The 16,220-nt window shown below is 36.7% G+C and overlaps 1 protein-coding gene across 2 annotated transcripts in view; it reads right to left on the bottom strand.

Annotated features, from left to right (window-relative positions):
* RSBN1 (round spermatid basic protein 1) overlaps window positions 1-16,220 on the bottom strand; it is a 43,220-nt gene that overhangs the window by 18,091 nt on the left and 8,909 nt on the right. For both annotated transcript variants that reach the window (XM_044944532.1, XM_006064832.3), the window contains exon 2: window positions 13,880-14,553. In XM_044944532.1, coding sequence (XP_044800467.1) covers window positions 13,880-14,553 — 674 coding nt within the window. The remainder of the gene's footprint in view (window positions 1-13,879; window positions 14,554-16,220) is intronic.

The raw sequence follows: 16,220 nt of genomic DNA, 5'->3' as shown, positions 1-16,220 counted from the left end.
CACAAGTAGCCTTACATAACCTTAAATACAGCACAAGGATTACAGGAAGGCCAGTATCATTCATTTAATCAAAGTTTACCATATATTATACGCAGAAACTGTCCTAAATACAGATACAGCAAACCAGACCTTTAACTAGTCCCTGTAAACTTACAGTCTAGTAGAAAGAGGCAGACACTAAACAAATATTTAACTATAAAGTGTGACAAGTCTTCAGGCACTTTTAGGACACTATGAGGGAGAACATGGGATCCTGATCTAGGGAATAAACTGTTCCTCAAAAATAACAATGAATTAAACTCTATAGAACAAGTTTAAGAGTTTCCCGGGTACCTCAGCTGGTAAAGATCTGCCTGCAACGCAGGAGACCCTGGTTCAATTCCTGGGTTGAGAAGTTCCCCTGGAGAAGGGATAGCCTACCCACTCTAGTATTCTTGGGCTTCCCTGGTGGCTCAGAGGGTAAAGACCTGCCTGCAATGTGGGAGAGCTGGGTTTGATCCCTGGGTTGGGAAGATCCCCTGGAAGAGGGCATGGCAACCCACTCCAGTATTCTTGCCTAGAGAATCCCCATGAACAGAGGAGCCTGGCAGGCTTCAGTCCATAGGGTTTCAAAGAGTTGGACACAGCTGAGCGACTAAACACACATAACAAGTTTAAAGGAAACAAAATCCTTAAGCATCACTCTTCCTAGGGTCTAAAAGACAGCTAATGGTGCTAAACAGAAAACAAAAGAGAAAAATAAAGATGAGACTGGAGAAATGAACTATAGCTGGATTATAGAAATCCTTGAAGACCACATTAAGAATTTGGGAAGTCACTAAAGTAAAAGGAAAAGAAAGTTATCAGGTTTGCCTTTTTTTAGTGGGGTAGGGGGCTTGGGGTTTGGTTTGGTTTTGTCAAAGGGACAGTGAAAGAGAAGAGACTAATTAGGAGGTTTCTGGAATATTCCAAACAAGAAACAACAGACTAAGCTTTCAGCAGTGGAGTTGATGTTTTAAAAACTTGAAAAATAATGATAAAACTGTGAGCTCTTGGGGAAAGATCAGATATGATAGAGAAGAGAAAGGATTGTCAAGAATGTCTTACAGGTTCTGCCCCTGGCAACCAAACAGAGAAACCACTCTTTCTACCAGAGGAGAGGACCAGGTTTGGGTGGGGAGGTGTTACCTTCAGTTGGGGACAAGGTGAGCTAAAGAACAACTCTTCTAAAGACTCTCAAGGTCTTAATCCCTAAAACCTGTGACTGTTATCTTACATGGCATCTTACAGGACTTGGCAGCTGTGAATGAATTAAGACTTTGGAGATGGGGAGATAAGTCTGGGTTATCCAGGTGAGCCCTAACTGTAATCATGGGTGTCAAAAGAAGGAAGCAGAGGGGATCTGACAAAGAGAAGGTGATGTGATGATAGATGCTGAGACTGGACTGATGCACTCTGAAGATGGAGGAAGGGACTCACAAGCCAGGAAATACACATGGCCACTAAGCAAAAAAAAAAAAGCAAACAAAAAACAAGCAGATTTTAAGAAGATTCTTCAGACCCTTCAGAACTGTTAAGAGACTAAATTTATATTGTCTTAGTGAAATGGAGCAGGACCATATGGTCCTTGCCACCCGCCATGTCCTCTGCCTGCTTTTTGCCTTGGAAAACTTCAGTCAAGAAAAAGTTTAATGAGAGAAGTGAGAAATGTGGGAACAAAGGAAAACAGTCAAAGGAGACTAAATAATAATAATGTAGTCATTAACCACAATCAAGGACTTTTAGCTCTTTCTCAAGGGCTATAGATAATATTCTGAGCCATATCCTGTGAGCTGTCTTGTAGATACTAAAACCTCGGATGGAAAAGTTAACTACATGGTGACCAGACTGAAACAAGAACCTGAGCTGCCACAATTCCAAGAATTGACTGCAAAGAAATAAGTCCACCCTGAACTGAAGATTAACTGTACCTAAAACCATCATGATGATGCTAGTCAGACCACTGATGACCAATCTGAAGATGACTGTTAGAGATGACTGTGCTGTTTCTGCATGGAGACCGCACCCCCCCCCCTTCCCCCCCCGGCCACTGTCTATAAATGCTCTCAACTCCCTGCTTGTCAGGGTTGGGGAAGTCAGCCTTTGGACAGATGTCTGTACTCTCGCCACACCCCACACCCCCACAACCCCAGCTGCTGGCACCTGAAATAATGGAAACTTTCCTTTCCACCTGCCCACAATGTGGGAAAACCAGGTTCAATCCCTGGGCTGGGAAGATCCCTTGGAGAAGGAAATGGCAATCCACTCCAGTATTCTTGCCTGGAGAATTCCACGGACCGAAGAGCCTGGTGGGCTACAGTCCGTGGGGTTGCAAAGAGTCGCACATGACTGAGCGACTCCACTTTCACTTTTCCTTTCCAGCAACCTGGCCTGCTTATTGGCTTTTGAGCAGTGAGTAGCAGGACACTGCCCCTCCACCCCCCACACAAACTCCTTTCAGTAACACTTAGACACTATGTTTTGTGGTAACTTGTTAACTTAGTTTTAAAAGAGACCTGACTAGAGAAAATAAGAGTTCAAAGAGCAAGCATCTTAGAAAGCTCCAAATTAAAAAACACAAAGGGGAAAGAAAAGTCGGCAAAAAAACAACTTACAGGAGTTGTCAAGTGGTCAGAGAGGTGTGAAAAAAACCGAGAGAGCACAGTATTATGAAAATCAAAGTAAGAAAATATCTCAAGGAATTTGATCAAAATGCTGCTGAGACTTCTAGGAAGATGAAGATGAAAAATGCTCACTGGTGACCTTAGCAAGAGATGTTTCAGGGAAATTATGAGGCCAGAAACCAAACTGATGTGGAGATATAAGGAAATGGAGACAGCAAATGCAGACAATTCTTTCAAGAAGTTTGACTGTGAAAATAAGAATGGTTTGTGGTTAGAGAAGGACACAGGATCAGGGAGAAATAGGATGGAAAGACTAAGCAACCCTCAATAGGGTGTATAAGCTTTCAGCAGCTATATAAGAAAGTACGAGTTGCCCCACTACCCCATTAAGAGGATATTAAAAAACTTCTGGATTTTCACTAATAAGTTAAAACTGGCATTTTAGTAGTTTTAATTTCATTTTCTTAGGAATGAAGTTGCATACCTTTTCAGATAAGAGTATTAAAGGGCCATTTGTATTTCTTTTTCTGTTAAGTGTCCATTTGGAATGCTTATTTTTATACTGTGTTGCTAGTATTTCTCTTATCTGTTAGTATTTCTAGAGCTCTTTATAGTTTAGAAAGGTTAATCTTCTGTCGGTGATACAAATTTGTCTTTTGACCTTGTTTATGTGATTTTTGGTTTTGTTTTGGTCATAGTTAAAAAGACCTTTGCCACTCCAAAGTTATGAAAGAACTGGTACACAGTTCCTTCATGGTACACGGTGATAGCAATACTAATACACTGCTGTCCCAGCACTACCATCTCTCTGTCACCAATGACTTCAGATGCTATCATTTTTATATATCTCATGTCTATACGTATTTGGGTCTATTTCTGGACTTTTCTGTTTCACTGAACAATGTTCACAAACTAGTCTATGCTTATTTAATAATTAAATCTTTAAAATATATTGGTATCTGATAAGGCACTCCTCCATCACTGCTTTTCTTTTTCAAAGTTCTTATCTATTTTTTCACATAAATTTCCAAGTCAAAATTGTCCCAGAAAAAAACAATTACTGGGATTATGTTTGATTTACAATTTAGGGGAATCATCATTTTGATGTTGATTCTTCTCAATCCAAGAATGTGGTATATCTTGCCATTTATGTCTTCTTTTGTGTGATGCTTTAATACTAATGCAAAGAGTAGTGAAAAGGTAAAGAAGGCTGCTAGTTAAGGTAGACTGAACATATGATTTTTTTTTATTCCTTATCAAAATCCCACTCAATTGAGAGTAAAACAGAAAGGCTATAAATTCCAGAAACTCAAACAGAAGTGAAAATGATAGATACAAGCTATCAAAACATATTCTGAAGGTAAAAAATGTATAGGAGAATCAGCAAACTGAGAACTTTGAACACTGAGTATAGAAGATACCTCAAAAGCAAGTTTGTGCTACAAACTCATGGAAAGGCTAAATATCACAGAAGACGGGAAACAAAGCACAGAACTAAAACAATGAAGATGGGTTTAAAATCTGTTACAAGTCATTCAGACCCTTCCACCTACTTACCTTCCACCTCCCACATCCAATCCTTTTTCTTATCCTATCTATATTTGTGGAGAAAATGGACAAGAGGCTATAGAAACAAAACTACCAGGTACAACTGTGAAAGTGTGAAAGAAACCCTGTATACCGAAAAGACAGAATTAAAATTCCATATAGTTTAACAATGAATCACCTACCTATTTCCATAGTTCAGTTCCAAGAATTCTAGCAGATAGGGATACAAGCTACTCTACTTCTCTAGCAAAAATGTGGTAGATTCTTAGCTGTAAAAATTAAAAGCCCCAAAGAAAAGATCTAGAAATGCTAATATCTGGAGTTTTCTGATAATGACATGGCCAGAGTCCTTACCCAGTCATCATCAAATGCTAAGTCCCACCTACGAGTTCATGAGTTTCTAATCAGTTTTGTACTGATTCATATTTAAATATAAACAGATGACCAGACCTTTGAAGAAAATATCTAACATAAACAGAAAATTAAGACAAACAAAAAGAAACCTGATGAAACTGACAACTTAGAGATAAAAGAAATTTCAAAACAAGTATAATTAATACCATCAGAGAGATGAAAGATGATACTGCATTCATGGAATAAAAACAGGAAAGTTATTTTTTTAAAAGAAGAAAAAAAGCAAAAAACAAGAACAAGCTCTTCAATACAAAGTAGTACAGCTGAAATAAACCAACAGGAGAAAAAGAAGATAGTTAAATCTCCCCAAAAAGTAGAATAAAAAGACAAAGAAAAATAAAAGGATCGATAAGAAAATTGGAGGTTCAATCCAACTCGTAAAAGTTTCAGACGGACAGGAAAACTGAGGTAAGGAAATTAACAAAGAAGTGACAGAAGAACAGAAGGATATGCATTCCCACACTAAAAAAACCTAAATGTTCATCAGAGTGAACAACAACAAAAGACTCATACCAGTGAGACCTGAGAAAAACCACAGGGGTTGGAGGTGGCCTTCAACTACAAAGTGGTGAGAATACATGTGCTTATTATTCTTTATACCTGTTTATCATTTATTTCATAAATTAAAAATTTTAAAAAGCAAAAAGAGACCCATCTCAAGGCACATTATTCTCAGTGTTTGGAAATTTTTTAGGAAGGAGGTTTTGAAAGCTTCCAGAGAGAAAAAACAGGACACCTTGACATTGGATTTCTCAGTAGCAACACTCAAAGCTTAAAGATACTGGAGCAACATCTTTATAAATCTGCAGATAAATGATCTCCAACGTAGAATTTCACATCTACCTGAACTACCAATCAAATGTAATGGTAGAAGAAAGACTTTTCAGATATTTGAGTCACTAAATTAAGGCAACAAAATAGTCACAGACTCCCAGAAGAGAAGAAAAAGGCAAACAGAAATCCCAGTATATACGTGTACAGGATACATGGGATGCATACAAGATATATACACCTCAGGATAAATCTCCAAATATATTCTTAATCCAACACAATAGTATTACAAAACTGCAAACATGCTAAATGCTCAAAAACAAGAAAATAAATTGATATAGTCACACATACACACACACACAGTGGTTAAAATAAATGAATCTGAATTACATGTATCAATGTAATTCTAAAAAGCAATGTTGAAATTTAAAAAAAGCAATGTTGAACCAAAGCAATGTGTAGAATGATACATGCCATTTATTACTTACAATGTTAAATGACACAAAATTGTTATATAACATTGTTTATATGTGCATACATGCATAGCAAAACATTAGACGATAAATACTGAAATAAATCTCATAAAGACTGACTTCTTAGGAGAATAAAAATATTCCTTTAATTAAAATGAAGGAACCATACAAAGCAGGAATTCACTTAAAATAATGTGCAATTTTCTTTACAGGGCAATGGAAGGGGGAAAGATGGGATGGAAAGATGATCTGTAAAGATCCTAGGGAAGTAGGTATAGAGTTTCTGTTTGGAATTATGAAGTTGTTTAGTGTTTCTTACACTTGCCTGATCACAAGAATCAAATCACTTGAGTATTTATCTCAGGTCTCACTCTAGACAGAATGAATCAGAAATTCCAGGAGTGGAACATGAGATTCTAAATATGTGTCTGGAACTAGCAAGCCCAGATTATTCTTAGGATCTGGCATGTTTGAGAAACTCTGGCCTGGAAATGGCACTTGAGAGCAAAGAACAAATTGAGTTCTACCACTTCCCAAAGTATGTGATGGGAAGGAAGAAGCAAGTATAATGAGAACTGGAGGGAGGTATGTAGAGAACAAAGAACAGGAAAAAATAAGGCTGCTATGGAAGCAAGAGACATAATGCCAAACAGGGAAAACTCACCCTCTAGTAAAATCAGAAGGCAAAGCAAGTAGGGGAGGATAGTTTGTACATAGGAGGGTAATGCCCATGAGAAAATGGTAGTTAGCTTTGGATGCATTAAATTTTTAAATGTATTTATACTATCTATAAAAGTTGAAACAATTATATTTGAATATATTTTGCAATATATATTGCTCTATGTCAATACATATGTAGTCCTTTAGATCAGAAACTTTATAAAGTTACCCTGTATCAACTGAGTGTTAAATAACCTTCAGCTGTGCTCCCCAATAATACACCTTGTAATAAGGATAGCCATAGATCAGTTAAAAATTAGAAGACAGTAGCTTTACTCATAATAGCCAAAACCTGGAAGCAACCAACAAGTCCTTTAATAAATGAATGGATAAATAAACTGTGGTACATCCAGACAATGAAATATTATTAATATTTAGTCCTAAAAAAAGGAAAGTACATCCGGGCTGGATGAAGCACAAGCTGGAATCAAAATTGCAGGGGGAAATACCAATAACCTCAGATATGCATATGACACCATCCTTATGGCAGAAAGCAAAGAGGAACTGAAGAGCCTCTTGATGAAAGTGAAAGAGGACAGTGAAAAAGCTGGCTTAAAACTCAACATTCAAAAAACTAAAATTGTGGCATCTGGTCCCATCACTTCATGGCAAAGAGATGGGGAAACAACAGAAACAGTGATCGACTTTATTTGGGCTCCAAAATCACTGCAGATGGTGACTGCAGCCATGAAATTAAAAGACGCTTGCTCCTTGCAAGAAAAGCTATGACCAACCTAGACAGCATATTAAAAAGCAGAGACATTACTTTGCCGACGAAGGTCTGACAAGTCAAAGCTATAGTTTCCAGTAGTCATGTATGGTTGTAAGAGTTGGACCATATAGAAAGCTGAGCGCCAAAGAATTGATGTTTTTGAACTGTGGTGTAACAGGAGAAGACTCGTGAGAGTCCCTTGGACTACAAGGAGATCAAACCAGTCAATTGTAAAGGAAATCAACCTTGAATATCCATTGGAAGGACTGATGCTGAAGCTGAAGCTCCAATACTTTGGCCACCTGATGGGAAGAACTGACTTATTGGAAAAGACCCTAATGCTGGGAAAGACTGAAAGCAGGAGAAGGGGACGACAGAGGATGAGATGGTTGGATGGCATCACTGACTCGATGGACATGAGTTTGAGCAAAGCTCCAGAAGTTGATGATGGACAGGGAAGCCTGGTGAGCTGTAGTCCATGGGGTTGCAAAGAGTTAGACATGACTAAGCAACTGAACTGATCAAATCATGATGAGCTATCACACTGGCTATCAATGAGCTATCAAGCAGGCTTCCCTGGTGGCTCAGATGGTAAAGAATGTGCCCTCAACGTGGGAGACCTGGGTTCAATCCCTGGGTTGGGAAGATCTCCTGGAGAAGGGCATGGCAACCCACTCCAGTATTCTTGCCTGGAGAATCCCCCATGGACAGAGGAGCCTGGTGGGCTACAGTCCATGGGGTTACAAAGAGTGAGACACAACTGAGCGACTAAGCACACATATTAACCCATGAAAAGCCACAGAGGAAGCGTAAATGTATATTTTACTAAGTGGAAGAAGCCAATCTGAAAAGGCTACACATTATATGATTCTAACTATATGACATTCTTTTAAAGTTGAAACTATGGAAACACTAAAAAAGATCAGTGGTTGGCAGGGGTTAGAAGGGGAGAAAGGGAAGAATCAGGCACAGCACAGAGGATTTTTCGGGCAGTTTGAAAATACTCTGTATGTTACCCTAATGATGAACATATATCATTATACGTTAGTCCAAACCCAGAGATTGTACAATACCAGGAGTGAAGTGTAATATAAACTATGAACCTTGGACGATTACGATGTTATCAGTGTAGATTCAGCAATTAAATTTATCACTCTGGCGGGGAGAGCAGGGGGCTGGGGGTGAGGCGGTGGGGAGGTGGGCTATGCTGATAATGGGAGGAACTAATGCATATGTGGGGACTGGGAGTATATAGGAAATTTCCGTACCTTCCTCTCAATTTTGCTGTCAAAACTGCTCTAGAAGAATAAAATAAAACAACTTCTTTTTAAAAAAGAAAAACCTAGTAGAACACCAAGCTAGAAATACACAATATGGAAAAACCCCGAGGGGAGGAGAAGTAGGGGGGAGGTGGTGAGGGGTGGTAGAGTAATAATTACTGCATAGAACTCATCTTTCAGGAAGAAGCCTTTTCGAGCTGATTGTTTAAAAAAAAAAACAGAAAGGAAAAAGCTAGCCAGCAATCTTCCTAACCTTGTGACCTGTGAATAGAAAGGCATTCCCACTTTAAAACATACAGTAAAAAAGCAGCATGAGTCAAAACAAGTCTATTGTAAGCTGTACTTAGAATGAGAGAAAAAAAAACAAGTCTACCATTTTTATGCTGTTTTATAAAGTCAGTTAACTAAAATATTTATTTCTTCTTTTATGTAACACACTGATGTGTAGTTCTTTAAGAGTTTCTCAGTTATTTACCAAGCTAGAAAGCACTCTTCTAGTTCTATGCTCTCTTTTAATATTTATTTATTTATGTGGCTGCGTTGGGTCTTAGCTGTGGCATGCAGGCTCTTCGTTGCTGCTCAGTCTTCTCTAGTTGCAGCTCTCAGAATCAGTTGCCCTGTGGCAAGTGGGATCCTGGTTCCCATACTTATTGCAGAACTATCACACTTCAAAGTTGAAAACCATAAAAAAAAAGTTTCCAAGTAGCTAATAATTATAAGAAATAACATCCAATCAAAAAAAAATCATAAATTATATATATTCCATAGTTTTTTAAGAAGGAAATACATTTCCAAGTGAACACTAATTTTTCTCCATTAACTGACCAAAAGATTTCACAAACACAAACTTTTGGTCAAAACTGTTATTTAGCCAATGATTATTTAAAACTTAATTTGACCTGAATAATCCACAGAATTATAAAAATACCATATTATCAATATATGTGTAGTACTTTAGATTGGAAACTCAACTTTACAAAATTATCCTGTTATCAACTTCTAATAGATAAGTAATCAAATTTGAGAATCAGCTTCAACTGATATTTATCATGAACTTACCTCCTGCAGGGTTAAAACATTTGACTTTTTTTTGAACCGTAAAGGAAACAAACACTTCCATGTGCATCCTAGCTTGCCTACTACAATAATTTAAATACATGAAAGTAACAGAAGTTATAATTTTTCTTGCACATAATAAAAACCTACATTTGAATTTTACTTTCTCCAGCCAGAGCCAGTAAGTTCTAAAGTAGTACTTCTCAAACCTTAATATGTATATGAATAACCTGAGGATCTTGTTAAAATGCAGATTCTGACTCACGACCTGGGTAGGGACCTGAGAGTCTGCATTTCTAGCAAGCTCCCTGGTGGTGCCAAATTTATTCACAGAGCAAGTACCAAGCTTCTTTAAAAAAAAAGCATAATTTACAATATTTAAATGGCCATTGTTTGCAAAGCACTGGTCTAAATAATATTTCCAATTAAATTCCTAATTAAGCAACCTAACACTTTTCTGTCCTTATCTTACTTGACTCCTAATATGGATGTGATATTTAAGCCCTTCATCAATTCTTAAAACCTAGAAAAGTTGTACTGTAACCTTCCTTCTACCTTTCTTTCTTTTTGAATTCTTCCCGTGTTCCTAATACATGTTGGTGCATCAAAGAATTCCATTCACAGCTTCATCTCTTCCATTTCTAATGCTGTCCCTGGATCATCTATATATGCTAATGGTCCAACTTCTGTATCTTAGGTCTAGATATGTCTCCCCATCTAAGATCCATATATCTTACTATCTAACAGAGAGAAATTTCTGTTTGTCCTCACAAGTACTTCAACATAAAATATCTCAAATTCAACTCAACACCTAGAAACCAACTTTTTCAGTCCTGTATTGACTTTGTCACCACAGTCCGTTCATTTGTCCAAACCGCATTTTAATACTCCATTCTTCTCCCTCACCAAGTGCAATTAATCCCATCTTCTAATTATTTCTCAAATTTCATTTCTTCCTCTCTAATGTCAATATCAGTTTGGACATGGATCATTTCCAATCTAGTTACCATAGTAATCCAACCAGTCTTCTCGCTCTCACTCTCATTTTCCTCTATTTCACCCTTCACAATACAGTGCAATCTTTGCAAACATACCTTGATAGCACTCTGCTATTAAAACTCACCAATGATTCCCCATTTCCTTCGGCAAAAAGTACTTTTTTTAAGCACATCGTACGAAGCTCTTCACAACTTTGATTTCTGTCTCTCTCTCCAGTGTTAACTGCCCTTAACAGTCAGCATGTACTCTTACTATGCATGTCAAGCTATTTGCAGCTTCCTGAAAGCGCCCCATTCTCTAATGCCTCCATATGTTTGCACAGGCTGTTATTCATTATTCACTATGTTTAAGATGACCTTATTACGCTAAGTAATCTTCTTTCAAGACTCTATTCAAGCATCACATGCTTTAAATGCCTTTTCTAATCACTTTAAGTCTGAGTCAGGTAACACCACAAACTGTGCTCCCTCTATTACAGGGTTTTGCCTATGCATTACCTCTATTCTAATCCTCAAAACTGTATTATAATTGCTAGTTTATTCATCTCTTCCACTAGGATTGAGCTCATCACTTAGTCCTTTTAAGAACAGACTGTGCAGTACGTGGTAAGTTCTCAACAACAGTTTGCTGAATAAACTGTCTTGAAATATAGTCATGAATAATTATCATGGCTACATATTTAAACTATAACTTCCATTAACTGTATCTCTAAGGTAATAAAAAATTTACTTCGCTTTATTTTTAACAGAAATTCATAAGGCTTAACAAAACACAGAATTCATAAGGTATTCACTTAATTCCCAACAATCTAAGAGTATTTTGAAAAACATTACAATAGCTTTCTGAACACTGTATTAAAGTGAGATATTTTAATTTCACTAACCACAATATTTAGACAAATAAAAGCACTAGTTTCATCAGTGAGGGAAGGAGAATTGGTAAAACAATGCATCTGTCGTTCCCGTGGCTTAGGTTTGCACACTGTTTCTTTCTGGAGGGGAGAGGCAGGCATGTTGCATGGCTTATGGGATCTTCGTTCCCTAGCCAGAGATTGAACATGGGCCCTCAGCAGTGAAAGCACCAAGTCCTAACCACTTGGCCACCAGGAAATCCCCTGACCAGTATTTCTACTTAACTAGCTACATGACCTTATTACAACAATGAACATCTCCAAGCCTCAGTTTCTTCAATGAAAAATAGATAAAACTGCTTACCTACCCCCCGACAGATTATTTCAAATAGTAAGATATGAACATGAAAGCGCTGCTATAAACCCCAAAGTGCTAAACAAATCTGAACTACTATGTGAGGTTCCATCCCAACTACCAAAAATTTTAGCTGCAAATTCATAGTTTGACGGGCTATGATAATCTCCCATACCCATACCTCATGTCCCTCCAATGACTGAAATTCATAAATAAAATTAAGTGCCAGGATCACTGGAACACAAGACTTACTTAACAGCCCTCAATATCCTTAGGTGGTTGAAATGATGAATACTATTTGTTATGTTCTTAAAAAGTGGCTACTTTATAAATCTCAAAGCAAATCTCAAGGTAAGTTGTTGGTACAGTCATTTAAATTTCAGCTCCATTAAAAAAAATTAGTTGGAGGACAAAAATCAGCAGGGAATATTTAGAGATATTTTATTCTATTAATTATTTAGACTGGGTACTGTCTATTGACATATAAGCTTGATCCACTAGAGACTAGCTAATATGAAATTAAAAAAATCACCATTAGAAAACCAAGATATTCCCCCCAACCCCCAGGTTTCTGGCTTATTTCTCAGATATGTCTGCTGGTCTATCAATTAGAATAGAAAATTTGCTGCATTTTTCTAAATGAAAAAATTGATAGAGAACAATAATTCTGCTCTCAGCAATATCCTTCTTTGTTAAATAGGGACTTAGGAGGATTAAGAACTATATTTAAGAGAATTATTTTCAGTCCCTTTTCCAATATTTATAAAAATAGGATTCCTTAACCTTCAAAGGGCAAAACTCCTTTTAAAAAAAAAAAATTAAAAGAAAAAAGAAAATCTACTACAAAAGTCAGCACTTCGGTACCTGATTGTGGTAATAAGGCCAAAATCCAAGACGAAGCCCTTTATTGCACATCGTGTTCCAACATCTTGGGCAGCCCCATCTTGCGACCTCTCCAGATTGGCTGCTCCTGCTCTCTCTACTGTAGAGAGAACTTCAATTAGAGAAATTCTGAAGCTCATAAATCTAAACTGGATACTCCCCTCATTGGAGGCAAGGATGGTAAGAATCACTAAAAAGATTCAAGTCAGAGAAGGTTTCATATAAATCTAAGTGGCTTGAAACCACTATAATGCAGGTGGCTGAGAGTCTTGTGATGCAAATCTATTTACTTAAAAAAAAAACCTTAAGGAAAAGAATGGCAGCAAATTATTAGATAACCTGAAAAAACAGGTTATATAATCATAAATCTCTAAAAAGTCAAAGTCTCCACTAAACTAGTGTAGAATTTATATCTATAATACAAATTATAGCTGACCATTCATGTTTAGAATCCTTATGAAAAAAGCAAGCAAGAAAAAAACTAGGACACATTATCAACTTCTTTTTATGCCCTAAAATAACTTCACTGAAAAAATGTTTGGTTAAAAACCACTAGTTAGGAAGGAGAGGTTTCCCTGCTGACTTAAGCCTAGCTGCCCAAGCAAGGCTTCAGAAAATGTCTTTACCTACTATAATGCATAGGCAGAAGGAGCAGAGGCTATGGCGGTCTTCCTAGTGACACTTCCAAGTCACATTAAATGGGGTATGTTTCTGGGGTAGACTGCCAACAAGTTACTGAAAGAAGAGAAACAAAAACAGCAAAAACCTGACAAGTAGGCCAAGGCCTTCATGTGTTTTATCATGACATAAAAGGTAAGTCTTAACTAGTCACCCTGAGGCTACCAGATCTAAATCACATCATCCACACTAATATTACGAATTTACAAAAAACTGGGTTGGTTTTCAAGCTGGTTTCCCATAAAAATTTGTTCCACAAAAAATGATGTAAAACAGGTATAAAGCATTTCTTAGACCAAGCAAATAACAAGCCACACCCCAAAGAATTTCAGCAGTTAAGATTTTTTAATTAGAATTATAAACAATCTGAACCACCTTTACCACCATGAATTTTAATCAAAAGTGTGCCGCTACGTGTTATAAAACAGAATGAAGTTAATACTTCTGAGGTACTGTAACCTGTATTTACTAAATAATTTAACAATGATTTTTACCTTACCTGAGTGTGAAAATTTGAAATGGTGGTTGTTTCAATATCTTTCTTGCCCAGAATTTCCATTTTCACTGGAGTGTTGGGGAAATTAAAAGCAAAGTAGTCCAAGAAGTCTGGGAGATAAGCAGCCGCTCCATGCACTATTGCTAAAGCATAGTAAGCAGCATTTTTCTCGTTTTCACTGAATGTCAAAGCAAGAAACTCCTCAGAAAATCTCTCCATCTCCATTGGAGACAAAAATGAGAGTTCATCCATGTAAGCGTGAAGGACAAGAGCACCACCATTGGACTGGTGTTCCTCATGAATAAAGTTGCTAAATTTAGTACCTGTTTTTAAGAAATTTCTACGAATAGAATGTTCCTGGTGAGTCATAAAAGGTGTTTGTACTCCTTGGGGTACCCGATATTCTTGCATGCCCAAATTTAATCGACACAGCTGTTCATCTTTCAGATACCTGAAGGACTCCTTATTAACTCCTGAAGTGCTATTTATTTGTCCTTGGGTGAGGATTTCCTTACTGATGCGGGTCAGGCCAGCACAGATGGTTTGTACTTCCTTATTGTACATTTTAAGGCGTCTTCCTCGCATATCTTCTCGGTGTTTCTTTTTCTTTTTCTTCTTTATTTTCTTCAAGACAAAATCATCAGCTCTCTGGGTTTTACCATTTTCATCTGGTGTTTCTGGCCACAATAATTAAAAAGAAGTTAGTTACTAGGCCTAGTGTCAACATACAAGCTTCTTAAGGTATGCAATCTGAAATTAAATAGCCTGTTTTCAGTTTCTCCCGAATTTGTCATTATAATTTACATGTTTATAAAATGAGACAAAGATCTTAAAATATAAAAATATTCTGGATTGAAGACTTTGCTAAATAATGCAAAGGTAAGCATATAGCCTAATATGATTTATAATCAAAACTAAAGATAACTAAAGATAAATATCTGAATAATTTCACATATACCATGCTGTATGGAGTATCTACTCAGGAACTGTAAAATCTAAATTAAAGCTTGCCATAATTTGCTGTTTGTCTATAAAACTAGTATGATACATACAGGCGAAGCAAACAAGAACAAATTAAGCTGTAACATCATCATTTTGCCTAACAAATTGGCAATTTTGGGGGGTGGCAGTCTTATATATTGTTACTAGAAATTTAAACTGGTACAACATGGAGGGCAATTCAGTATCCCCAAAATGAGTATGTACAAAGCCCTGAAAATATTTATAATTCTTGGTCTCATAAACTCCACCCCAAGTAAAAATTACTCAAGAAAATAAGAAAACAATAACTAAGAAAAGACATATAAGATATGGATGACAGTGTTATTTAGGGAATCCCCTAAATGACTAACAACAGGATATGGATTAAACTCTGGTATTTACATACAAACTCTGGTATTTAAACTCTGGTATTTACATTAAACTCTGGATAAAATACTACCCAACCATTATAAATTATATTATAGACAAACAGAACTGACAAATTACAAGGTTATGAAATGCTTACATTGTCATGCTTCCAGAAAGCGTTCTCTAACAACTCGTCCCCACCCAATCTGGACACCTTCTACTATGTAATGCCTTAATACTGCACTTCCTCTATTATATAGAACTTACCATATTAATTGTCCACCTTTCCTCTAGACTGTAAGCAATACACATCTTACCTTTCTTTCCAGAGCATCTAATGTATGTATAATCTGATCTTATTTTTATAAATATTCATTCAAACATTTATTAAGTACCCACTATATGCCAGAAACCCTTCTAAGCACTAGAGTTACAGCGTTAACTGAAACAGATCTTATCCCTCCCTACTCTCCTAGACCTTACAGTCTAGTTGGACTAGAAAATTAACAGTATGCTACTCTAGATGCTATGGAAGCTCTCTTTGGAAGGTGACATTTAGGCTGAGCCCTAAGTAATAAGACAAGCTAGGCATATTTTCTAAGGAAAAATATTCTAGAGAGAAGCAAAAGACCTAAAGAGAAAAAAGTATGACCAATCTATATATATTCTGTATATGTACAACACAAAAAAATATCTGAGAAATAAACACCAAGGTAATAATGGCAGTTATCTAGGCTGGTAGGATTATAAATATCTATCTTTCTTCTTTTTGGCTTATCCTTATTTTCTAATTTCTACAATAAATGTACATTACTTTTATAATTTGAAAAAGTACTTTTAAGTTTTAAAGGATTATCACAGGTTGATAAAACCCAAAATAAAACAGCATCTGTATTTACTAGTTGGCAAATAATACTGAAAGAAATATTGAGTCAATTAGTCAATCAGTCCTGAAAGAAATATTCCAGACTAAATAACAGGTATGGTACTGACC

This window comes from Bubalus bubalis, chromosome 6 (genome assembly GCF_019923935.1).
Source record: "Bubalus bubalis isolate 160015118507 breed Murrah chromosome 6, NDDB_SH_1, whole genome shotgun sequence".
Classification (NCBI taxonomy): Eukaryota; Metazoa; Chordata; class Mammalia; order Artiodactyla; family Bovidae; genus Bubalus; species Bubalus bubalis.
Note: the sequence above shows the minus strand (reverse complement) of the source record. Positions and strands in the feature narration are given on the sequence as shown.